The sequence below is a fragment of the Vipera ursinii genome, assembly GCF_947247035.1.
Source record: "Vipera ursinii genome assembly, chromosome: Z".
In the NCBI taxonomy this organism is placed as follows: Eukaryota; Metazoa; Chordata; class Lepidosauria; order Squamata; family Viperidae; genus Vipera; species Vipera ursinii.
Genome location: NC_139517.1, coordinates 72,434,884 through 72,447,979, shown reverse-complemented (window position 1 = coordinate 72,447,979; position 13,096 = coordinate 72,434,884). Strand labels below are relative to the sequence as shown.

The window sequence follows — 13,096 nt, the reverse complement described above, 5'->3', positions numbered from 1 at the left end:
TCCAGTCAGGTAATCATGGACTTTTGTCTTCTTCCTGCAGCTTCCCATTATAAATATGCTTCAAAGTGCCCTCTAAATACTATGGAGCAGATCTGAAGGAAAGATATAAATTTCTGGGAAGACAGCATGACTGTTCTTTCCAATCCTGCTAATAGAAGCAGTTTTATTAGTGGAAAAACGGCATAAGATTTCAATTGATCTCCAGGGATGACTAAATAAGGAACCAATCCAACTTTCCAGAAATATACAAAAGAAAAATGCACAAGAAGACTAAGAATATGGAGTAAACACACCATGGATTCACAGAAGTATTAAACTGACAATTTAAAAACCACCAGGCTTTGTTGAAACATTATACCTTGGTCACTAGGACAATAAAAATTAAAACTATCTCACTGGAAGTTTAAAAACAAAGACAATCTACTCAGTATAAACATACACAGAGAGAGACAGACAGACAGACAGACACACACACACACACACACACACAAACACACATCTGTTTTCTCTGTATATAACATCTTATTTTTCTAACAAATTTTGAAAGAAATATTCTTACCCTCTCTAGCAAGCTCATTTCTTGAAACTCTGGACTGGTATTGGCCAATCGTTGCAAGGTGTGTGTCAAGTCATATGTTGTAGAAAAATAAAATCCATCCACACTCAATATATGACTAATCATTGCTGAAAAGACTTTATTATCCTGTAACTGATAAATAAAAAAAACATTGTTATTATTTTTGTCACTTTTGTTACTAAGAGTTCATAAAATTTGATGAAGCGTTTTAGCAGATAATCTTGAAAAGTTTTTCTTTTCTTGGGTAGAGAAAAAAACATTCCCACATTCTCACATTACAGTATAATCCAACTCCATTTATAATGAAGGTCATTAAAGAAATCCTAACTTGGAGGCTTCAGAAAAACTAAAAATATAATCATACCATAAGCCGCCCTGAGTCTTTGGAGAAGGGCGGGATATAAATGGAATTAAAATAAAAAATAAATATATTTCTTTATTATTTGTATAAATAACTGAAGGTGGTGAACATACTTAATACTCCCTCTCCCCCCTGATTTCCCTTCAACAACAACTCTGTGAGTTGGGCTGGGCTGAGACAAGCAAAAATCAATAGTGAAGGCAGATTCACTTAACAACCATGTTACTAACTTATCAACTGCAGTGTTTCAATTAACAACTATAAATAAAACTAGAAAGGTCGTTAAATGGGGCAAAACTCACTTAACAATTGTCTCATTTAGCAACAGAAATTTTGTGCTCAGTTGTGGTCGTAAGTCAAGAACTACGTGTATTATGCTAAAAACAGTCATTGGCTTCGAAACTGTTCAAGATTCAAAAATCACACATGCAAATTACAAAATATTACGACGAAAACTCATAGATAGCACAGAATTCTAGTCTATAAAGTTTTTCAAGTGGCATTGGAAAAGTCTGTTCTCATGGGGCCCTTTGAATCCCAATTAATGGATTAGCTGCTGAATTTCAGAGAAATTATATGTTCAACTTATCAGCAATCATGTTCTTATAGAAACTTTTAAGGGATTAAATAAATTTTCATTTGTTTTACACGTCCACAGGAAATTTCTAAAACATTCAAAACATATTAACTCATACCTGAATATCAGTTAAATGTAGCATTGTCTTTTTGTAAGAGAGGATGTCAAAATCAGTTGCTTTCCAGACTACATGTTTGAAAAATTCACCTACTTTTCTCTTTCTTGTTATAACAATAAGATATGTGCCTGTAAAATAACAAACTATGGGTCAGCTCTGATGACTGTTCTACTTCTGTGTGTGTGTGTGTGTGTGTGTGTGTGTGTGAGAGAGAGAGAGAGAGAGAGAGAGAGAGAGAGAGAGAGAGAGAAGGATGGGCAAAGGGAGTAAAACTCATTTTCTCCCCTTTATTTCTCCCCACTATTCATATTGTTATTACATATTTGTTAGATCATCCCCCCCCTCCTTCCTTGAAGCAGACATGCTACAGGCAGTCCTCGACTTATAAAAGTTAATGTAGTGACCATTACAATGGCCCTGAAAAAAGTGACTTATGACCATTTTTCACACTTACAATTGTTACAGCACCCCCCTGGTCACGTGATTAAAATTCAGATCTTTGGCAACTAGTTCATATTTATGATGGTTGCAATATCCTGGGATCATGTGATTACCTTTTTGACCTTCTGATAAGCAAAGTCAATGGGGAAGCCAGATTCACTTAACAACTTTTGTTATTAATTTAACAACTGTAGTGATTCATTTAACAACTGTGATAAGAAAGATAATAAAATGGGGTAAAACACACTTAACAAATGTCTCACTTAACAACAGAAATTTTGGGCTCAATTGTGTTCGTAAGTCAAGGACTACCTGTATTAAGAACTGTATTTTTTCCCCTCAAGGATTTTCTATGACAAAAATATATTCACAAACTGAGGTTCTACTGAATTGCAGATTCCTAAAGTCCTCAATGCAAAATAAAACATTCCAGCTATACATTTTTATCAATGGGTATACAACCTAGGATCTACAGCCTGCATACAGGTCATCAGATACTCAGGGGAACCCTGCATTTTCCCCTAAATTTGGCTAGTGGTATCATGTCATTCTTATTCCTCACTCTCTTCTCCTTAACCTACCTCACTGGACCATTTTCAAAATCTGTTACATCTCCTCTTCTTTTTCCCCAAAGGAAATATGTTTGTTTAGTGCCTTTGTCTTCTTCGTATATAATTTTCTCAACCAACACCCTTTCCCTTCCAAGGTTAACATTAATTAATTTTTTTTGTCCTGTTCACTTTTAACTTTCTGATATGGGTCTACCTTATTTATAGTATGATATTCAGTGATATTCATAAAAAATGCACAATTATGTTCTAATCTGTCATTTCAGAAGGCAGCAAATAAAATATTCTCCTATGTGTATAAAAAGCTATACTTCTGTAGCTTAACCCATGGTAAGATATACTGATTACATCCAACATGACTTTAATAACAAAATAATTTCAGCATATATAGTATTTAACTAACTAACAGCCTGAAATAACTAAAAAGGTACACAAAATATTGAATATATACTTATAAGAACCTTACGAAAGCAATGCTCAAGTTGCATCTGAACTAGCAAAATATTCACTTTAAAAATACAGTTGCAATTCAAATTCTCTTCTTACCCTTTAATACTGAAGCATTTTGTAGACCAAATTCTGACCACTTAAATATGTACAAGATTACAAATATTTAGCCTTCACTTTAATGTATTGTGCTTGTTCTTATGTATTGTTATCAATAAAATAATTGTTGTATAAAATAATCATTACTTAATAACTATAAGGCAAGAGTTTTCAGTGTTCTGATTGTAATTTTATTTACTTCTTCTGAAAGCCCCATACCTGCCACTAGACGGATTGTTCCCAAAATACCACATATTTGCCTGGTAATGGCTGAAGGTGGAACATCTTTTTTAACTGCAAAGGAAAAACAGCATAAACTGTTGTATGAAACATTGTAAGATTTAATAACACTGTAAATTACACTATGTATTTAATAATTAGCATTTTATTAAACTTAAGCTTTAAAGATAACAAAAGGAGTACAAAGTGTTTTAATATCTCATATACATATTATATATTTTTATTTATTTCACAATAAATTTATTTATTTCACAAGGTTATTTCACAGATTAAAAATTCAAAATCAACACTTCATTTAATAGTAACTGATATTAGTACTACAACATGATCAGACTTTACATACTTATAGTGGACTCAAAGAAACCTGTGGAAATTAAACTAATAATTATTAACATCTCCTTGATTTAAATGAGTCTATTTAGTATGAAACACCTAGATCAAAACTCATGTCTTCTCTGTCAAGGACTGTATGTGGCTGGATAGGACTGTTTTTGAACTATATAACATAATTGCCCTGGAGGCATTAATTGAATGCAGAAAACAACCAGGCGAATAAATAAAATAATTAAAAAGCCAATGTTAAACAAGGTAAATTAGGACTATCCAAATCAGACTTGTATAACACGGGTGCTGTAGTAATTAAACTAATTAAATACTACTTTTCATAGAAGTCTGGAATTATTATTCAGGCCTGGGGTTATTATTTCAGGGATTTCTAGCTGAATCTCTGTGAAAAACAAAAACAAAACTGAAGTGGCAAAGCCAATACAATAAAACAAACATCTCATATCCTTTTTGAAGTAAAAATGAGCATGGCAGATCCACATGTAGCTAACTCTACAAAGGAGACCTCTTCCTTCCTGATATGTACAAGCTGATTACTTCTTCCTGCCTTAAATATTATTGGCAGTGCTTAATCTCTAGCAGTATAACACAGAATATGGGACACGGTGGCTCAGTGGGTTAGGACGCAGTTTGGCGGGTCAAATCCCGAGTGCCGCGTAACAGAGTGAGCACCTGTTACTCGTCCCAGCCTCTGCCAACCTAGCAGTTCGAAAGCATGTAAAAATGCAAGTAGAAAAATAGGGACCACTATGGTGGGAAGGTAACAGCCTTCTGTGCGCCTTTGGCGTCTAGTCATGCTGGCCACATGACCACGGAGACGTCCTCGGACAAGCGCTGGCTCTTCAGCTTTGAAACACAGATGAGTTGGAAACGACTAGCACACATGTGCGGGGGAACCTTTACCTTTATAATACAGATAAGAAGCTAACTCAATCCTCTTCAACGTTAACAGTTTAAAGACAACTTCCCAGAAGCTTATATTTTAAAGAATTAACTTGTATGCATAAAACATATATACATATTAGCTTCTGCAATTTTGATAAAATTTGCATTTTCACACTGTGCTGGTAAACAACAAAATGTAACTAAGCATTTTTGGGAAAAATATGTCATTGTGAATGAAAATGAGTGAGAGGATATTACATATTAATGTTATACTGATGTTTTAGAAAATTTTTCTACAAATATGAATGCCAGATTAGAAAATGTTTAAAGTCATGGTGAAGATACCTGTAAGAGTAATTTCTGTGGACACTCTGTCAATGGTAAGTACATCGTCTGCTCCATCATCGCAAGCTTCCACATAAAATTTTTCTGGTGTTATGTGTCTAAGATACAAGAAATGTGTAAGTTCACAGACAAGCAGCAGAATTTTAATATTTCAAAGAAAGCTTATATATACACTCTATATAAGGACTAATACTAGCAATCTTTAGAACGTTATATTTCCATTTTGCAGAATAGTAAAAGCAAACAATGATTACATGATATTATCCATTTTAAATAGTTCAGGATCATTTAGTATGAAAGTAAACGTTGTGCCAACGTATTTTTGAAAACATATGAAATTCAAAAGATCTGTTATTACTCAGCATTTGTTCTGTCATTTAAATTGTTCTATTGGAGTTTATTAATTATGTTGGCATATATTTTTGCTCCATCTAGTTAATTACTCAAAATAATAATAATAATAATAATAATAATAATAATAATAATAATAATAATATAGGGTTGGAAGGGACCTTAGAGGTCTTCTAGTCCAACCCCCTGCTCAGGCAGAAAACTCTATACCATTTCAGACAAATGGTTGTCCAGTCTCTTCTTAAAAACTCCCAGAGTTGGAGCATTCACAACTTCTGGAGGCAGGTTGTTCCACTGGTTAATTGTTCTAACTGTCAGGAAATCTGTCCTTAGTTCTAGGTCGCTTCTCTCCTTGATAAGTTTCCATCCATTGCTTCTTGTCCTGCCTTCAGGTGGTTTGGAGCAGTGTCCTTTTCTTTAAACTAGACATACCCAATTCCAGCAACCTTTCTTTATATGTTTTTGCCTCCAGTCCCCTAATCATCTTTGTTGCTCTTCTCTGTACTCTTTCTAGACTCTCAACATATTTTATACATTGTGGTGAACAAAACTGGATGCAGTATTCCAGGTGTGGCCTTACCAAGGCATTGTAAAGTGGTATTAAACCTCACATGATCTTGATTCTATCCCTCTGTTAATGCAGCCTAGCACTGTGTTGATTTTTCTGGGCAACTGCAGCAAACTGCTGGCTCGTATTTAAGTGATTGTCCACTAGGACTTTGTCTTTCCTTCTTCTCTCTAATCTATTCCCAATTTACCAATATTGGGTTAGTCACGATATAGAATAAGTAGCAAAAAACAAAATGTAAATAGTGATAGGCAGATTATATCAAAATGGGTGCAAAATGGTGTGATCTAAGAAATGTTTAAATAGGCCTGTATTTGTTTATTCATTCATTGGTGCTGGACAAGTTAAAGAGTTTTAATAGTTTAAATTACATACAACCTTCTTTGCCATAAAAGCAACTACCATAATGGATTTTAATGTTTATGTTCATTAAAAATGGCATGATCCATTAAGCTAAAAAGAGGGATTTCAACTCCAATTTCAATGAGAAAATAACTGACTACATTTTACTGTTAGCATAATAAAAATTACACTTTGTTGTCACTAAAACAAGGGAAATGTTCAGTTTCACATAAAGCAATAGAAAATGACAGAAGGACCAAAACTGATTTCAAAATGATAAGCAGACAGAAGTAGATTTCAAGAGTGTTATTCAAAATAATAAATTAGTTAAATTTTACTAAAATCTAAGTGGAATGAGTACAGAAGAAAATCAAAGTTTAAAAATACATGAAGAGGATATGTAAGAGAACTTCACACATCTGAATCCATTATGCTGAAGAAGACTAACACACTCACAAATGATTACAAAGAGTATCACCACAGATAGTTGGGATTATCTTAGGGAGCACCTGCTACCAGCATCAGTTTCCCATCATCCTGTGCGCGCCCACAGGGAGGGCCTGCTTAGTGTTCCGCCGGTTAGAGATTGCCGGCGGGTGATTCCCAGGGGGAGGGCGTTCTCTGTGAGTGCGCCCGCCCTTTGGAATGAACTGCCAATGGAGCTTCGGACTGCCCCTGACCTTCGCTCTTTTTGCCGGGACTTAAAAACCTGGTTGTTCGAACTGTCTGGCCTGGACTGAGGGATTTTAAATTTTAAAGTATTTATTAAATTATGTTAAATTAATTTTAAAATTTTAATTTTATTCTTATTAGGAATTGTGGGCTTTTACTAATTTAATTATATTTTATTCTTTTTGTACTGTTTTAATTGCCCTGTGAATCGCTCTGAGTCCTTCGGGAATAGGGTGGTATATAAATTCAACAAACAAACAAATAAATAAATAAATAAACAAACAGGCATGTAAAGTAGGAACCATTTTCCCCTGAAAATAAGACTGGGTAATATTAATTTTTGCTCCAAAAGATGCACTAGGGCTTATTTTCCAGTTTGGGCTTATTTTTGGGGGAATATAGTACTAAATCCATTCGTCTGGCTGACAATCTTAACTGGAGCTTATTTTGGGGGTGGGGCTTATACAACGAGCATCCTGAAAAATCACGCTAGGGCTTATTTTCCAATTGGATCTTATTTTCAGGGAAACACAGAAATACCCATTTTTTGCTGCAGTGATTTGAGCTGCCAAACTTTCTGACAACTGAATCCTTGAACTTTATTATGTTTTATTAATCTGTTTTTTCTACAGAGGTATTATGTAAAGGTCCTTCATACCTCTTTTAGTAGATTTTCCAGAAATACAGACCTTTCTATATTCAACTATGGCTGGATGATCAGGATAATCTTACATCTCTGGCCATGGCTAAATTCTGCTCTGGTACCTTTGAAATCAAAAGCCAAATTCTGCTCTAAAAAGAGAAATACTCTGCCCTAAAATATCCTAATTATTTAATCTCTTTTCCTTTTCTTTTAGTTGGCTTTTAAACAACAACACAATATGGTTTTTCTTTTCCTTTTATCTTCCTTTCTGTATGTTGGTCTATAACCACAGATTGAATGGGGAATAAAACCTGGAACTGGACAGCATCAATGAAAGAGGATACTTTCTCTTCTTAATAGAATTTTTCTTTACTATGAATTTTGCTATTCTCCCTTCTTCAGGATGTTAGTCAAAAATTAGTGGAATTCACTTCTCTATTCTCTTGAACTTAATGTTTAAGCAAGATAGGCACAAAAATTGGAATAAAAATGTTTGTATTTGATTAAAGCATCAATAGCTACTCTTCAATCTAAAATTAATACAAAGTGGCAAAACCTAAAAATTTCAGTATCTCAATAAAATTTATGGTGTGGCCCTCTTTCCTCTGTCTCCATCTGCTACAATTATTGTGGACAGCAGCATGTCAGAAATTCCATTTAATTTGAACTTCCTACATATAAATCTGATGACATTCATGATTAAGATCAATATGTAGCATTACCTTATCTGCAATGATATCATATATATCTGAATATTTCTGGCTACATTTAAACAGCACAATATCCCAATGCTATTTCTGGAAACATTTAAACGGCACAGAATCTCATCTGAAGTGATATTATGCAAGAGGTAATGGAATGCTGCAGAGGCACACCACTTTGAAAAATTAACAGTCATCTGGGATTTCCATATTCTCCAAAGCACCTTTCCCTTTCCTCTCCTGCCCAATTAAGTGGTAAGATATTATGGATTGACTTTTTAGTGCTCTGTAATGGTATCTAAATATAGCATTGCATTCAATATCATATAAGAAACCTTTCAGCTTTCATTATGCCAAACTTGATTGTAGTAATGAGCATATTTTCCTCAAAAATGCTTAATATCTTTTTAAAAAAATATAACACAAATAATGGTTTCACATATTAAGAATCAAAACAAAAGCAGTTCTACACTGGACAATACAGATGGACCCCACTTTGTGAATTTCAGCCAGATTAATTTTCATCTTAGCTTACAAGGATATTGCTACAAAGATAACACTTGGGGAAAATCCCATTTGCACAAAAAAACTAATACAAATATAATCAAAAAGCATAGCCTAAAACAGGGGTATCAAACTGCCGGCACATGGGCCGGACATGTCATGACAAAACCACACCCATCCCATCGCCGGCAATGGGGAAAAAGCTCCGAGAAGTTGCGCGACATCACATGACATCGCGAGTTTGGCATTTCTGGCCTAAAATCTCAAAATACTCAGGTGGGAGATTACCAGGAAATCCCAAGAGCTGAAAACTAGATTGAGAAATTATGAAAACTCCTCAGAAGTGTGCAATGACAAAAATCATTTCCTAAACCTAGGTTTCCCATAATTTCTTACATTAATTTTCCATCTTCCTTCATATGTTGAAGGTAGCATACTAATTGACATGTCGCCAACTGAATTTTGACCCGCCCTTTTTTATTTTCACAATAACTTTATAAGGGTGCAAGAAATCACTGGCCTGAAGTCACTTGGTGAGCTTTACTACTGAATGGGGGTTTAAAGATTGTCTCCCTTATCCTACTATAGTGGTCTAATCATGACCTGTAGTCAACCTGGCAAATAAGATGCTTCATTTTCTTCTTTCTCCTAGGAAAATAATGAGGCAACAAGATGAAGGAAAAAAATGGTGTTTAACGCAAATCAAATTTAGCTTTGCATATGTGACAGTTGTGAACAACTCAGAAACTATTTATAAAAAAAGTAGCCAAGGTGCCTCATCCTATACTAGAATCAAGATTACAGTAGCCTTGAGGACTTTAATTATTTGCAAAGTGAATTAATATAATTTATAATACTGATGCTCTTAAGATTCTTGTCACTCTTCTAAGCAAAAAACAAAGCATTAATATGCTAATAATAAAAATGTAAGAGTGAATCCTATTTTGAATATGAAGTTTCCCATTTTTCCATGTTATAATTAGAAACTAATTACAATAGTTTTATAGGCTGTGGTTCTGAAATAGAGAAGGAAAGAAAATTGCTCATAAAAAAAAACCAAAGTCAAAAATACTAATTTTAGGAATCTAAAAGTATGAGTTTCTTATTGGGTATCAAAAGCAGTAATCATATTGCTGAATGCATAGACCAGAGGTAGGCAACCTTGGCTTTTTTATGACTTGTGGACTTCAACTCCCAGAATTCCTGAGCCGAGTCATAAAAGAGCCAAGATTGCCTACGCTTGGCATAGACAAATTGACTAGTTTAGGGAATCTGCTTACAAAAAAACTAGTAGGAAAACACATAAGTTGGATGGCAATCACAAGTGTGGAAATGATTGCAAATTTTGGGGAAAAAATTATAGAGAGTTTGTTTTTCTTCAAAGGACGCAAAGCAAAGTACCAACCTGACCCTTCGTAAAGGCAGTAAACAGAACTTCTGTCATCTCCCATAGTCCCATGGAGATGGCAGCTGGGACAAGAAAGCTGAAAGATGGATATTAATGTACTTCACATTGCAGCCAATTAGCAACTATGTAAAATGTCTTAGCAAACTGATTCTGTCAAAACCTTAAGGTACTCTAACTCCTATTTTGGGGAAAGACTGGGAAAGGAAAATATAAGAAAGAGAAAATGACTTTTTTTCCCTAAAGAAAAGTCTGCTTCAAAGTCTGCTTTCAAAAACTCAACCTCATAAAATGCCCATATAAAACAACTTTCTCAAAATCTGTCCCCACTTGCAGTTTCAAGTATGGGCTTTGCGCCCTTTATATGACTCTCTATCATTCTATACTAATATTGAATAATTTTAATAATAAGTCAAAAGAAATACAAATTCCTTGATATTCTGAAAAACAGCCAGCAAGGAAAGACAAATGTTTTTCTTGATACAGTATAATTTATACTGTTTTCATCAACGGTATAGAACTTATATTATGAAATCAATAATAAATGTATATGGAACTGTATCCACACTGCTATTCCTGTTCATACAGTGCTTTTTTCTCATCACTCTTACTGTAATGTTGTAGTTCAAAATAATGTGTGTTGTATATTAAAATTATCAGAGGAGCTTAATCTAGTTATTCAGGACAATGAGAAGATGTTTTCACACAAGCATTGAATTCAAATGAAATACTAGCATAGTGTCATCATCAAAACTGTTGCAATCTAAATTATTTTTATGAAATATAACTCTGCTTTATTACAATCTTCTGAAGATAATGCAGATCTTGATATGACATACAAAAGATGACCAAGTACTTTCAATAGTCTAAAATATAGGTGTCAGACCTTCTGGCTTGCCTGGCCTGCACTGAGTGAAGAGGAATTGTCTTGGGACACACATAAAATATTTAATTAATGTAAATAAATCACATAATGTAGTGATTTATTTGAGTCCCCCTCTTTCCCTGGCATCTTGTAAAATCTTAAATTTAACTCTTGGTTTTTTCCCCGCCCAGATAAATTTGTTAATACCCTTCTGCCATTGATCAAGGTTGGCATCCTTTTTCAATATAGGTATCATTTGAAACAAAAAGAGAAACTTTGGTAGAACATTCATTTTAACATTGGTTTAATTTTCTTTTAATTTTTGTATAGTTATTTATATTTGCCCTGTGAACCGCCCTGAGTCCCTAGGGAAAAGGGCGGTATAGAAATCAAATAAATGAAATGAAATGAAATGAAACAACTGCAATTCTTCCCAGTAATGATAATTGTAATTTTTTTCCAATTATTTAAGTCCCTTTGTACCTTCAACCATAGTGTTTCATAATTATTCTTATACAATTTTACATTTGAGGCTGCAATATATACTCCTAGATATTTAACCTTCTTCACTATTTCAAAACCTGTTAATTTAGATAACATATCCCTTTCACTCATAGATAAATTCTTGGATAATATCTTAGTCTTATTACTATTCACCTTAAACCCAGAAACCTTACCATACTGAGTTATAATTTCCATCAAGTCTATAACCGACTGTAACGGTTGGGATACTGTCACAACCAAGTCAATCAGCAAAAGCTCTCAGTCTATAATCATTCTGTTTTACTTTAATTCCCTTTATCAAAGAGGACTCTCGAATTTTAATTAATAAAATCTCTAATGTTAAAACAAACAATAATGGTGATAGGGGGCAACCCTGTCTTGTACCTTTTTCAATTTTAAAAGTCTCTGTTAATCCCCCATTAACTATAATTTGTGCAGTTTGTTGTTGATATATAGCTTTAATAGCATGTAGAAAACCTTCTCCAAAATTCATCTCCTCAACAACTCTTAATAAAAATTGCCAATTCAATTGGTCAAAGGCTTTCTCTGCATTCAAAAATATCAATGCTGCGGTGACTTGGTTGTTCTTATCCAAATATTCAAGCAAGTTAACAATTTGTCTTACATTATATTTCATATACCTCCCAGATATAAATCCCGATTGACCACTATGAATCATTTGTTTCAAAACTTGCATTAATCTATTAGCCAATACTTTAGCAAAAATCTTATAATCTGTATTTAATAGTGATATAGGTCTATAATTTTTAGGTTGAGTAAGGTCTTGATCCTCCTTTGGGATCAGCGATACAAAAGCTGTCCTCCATGATGGAGGAACTGCACCTCCAGTCTGAATTTCATTAAACAAAATCTTTAAGGGTTCAATCATTTCAGGCAACAACTTTTTATAATAAATTGCTGTTAATCCATCTGTTCCCGGAGCCTTGCCCAATTTCAACTGTTTAATAGCTAAAGAAATTTCTTCTGATGTAATTGGGCAATTCATCTCAAGTTGTTGTTCTTGTGAAAGTCTTGGAAAATGAGCTCCCTGTAAATACTTGTCTATATCTAAAGCTTGTATATTCTCTTTAGAATGTAATTTCGAGTAAAAATCTAAAAAACTCCTCTTAATCAAATTTTGTTGGTAGACTTCTTTTCCTTTGTATTCTATTTTGTCTATAGTACATGATTTCTGTTTCTTCCTTAATTGATAAGCCAACCATCTACCAGGCTTATTGGCGTTACAAAAAGTATTGTGTTTGGCATAACGCAAATTAGTTGCTACTTGATCAGCCAATAGCATATTAAATTGTTTTTTCAATAAATGTATTGAGATCTTTAAATTATTATCCAATGGATTCAAAATGAATTTTTCTCCTTAGTTTTAATCTCTTCCTCAATATCTAAACGTTTTTGCACTTGCTTACGCCTATAAGCGTTATTCATATAAATCAAAACCCCTCTCATATAGGCTTTACTAGCATCCCAAACCATTTCCATCGAGGTACCTTTATGCATATTTGTGACAAAAAATTCT

General features: G+C 33.8%; 1 protein-coding gene across 1 annotated transcript in view; it reads right to left on the bottom strand.

Moving 5' to 3' along the window:
* The window catches only part of SACM1L (SAC1 like phosphatidylinositide phosphatase), a 50,356-nt gene that overhangs the window by 30,590 nt on the left and 6,670 nt on the right, over nucleotides 1–13,096 (bottom strand). Inside the window, exons 2-5 of the mRNA XM_083376679.1 lie at nucleotides 5,005–5,102; nucleotides 3,409–3,483; nucleotides 1,634–1,761; nucleotides 560–709 (exon numbers count right to left, since the gene is read on the bottom strand). Of these exons, the coding sequence (XP_083232805.1) occupies nucleotides 560–709; nucleotides 1,634–1,761; nucleotides 3,409–3,483; nucleotides 5,005–5,102 (451 nt within the window). The remainder of the gene's footprint in view (nucleotides 1–559; nucleotides 710–1,633; nucleotides 1,762–3,408; nucleotides 3,484–5,004; nucleotides 5,103–13,096) is intronic.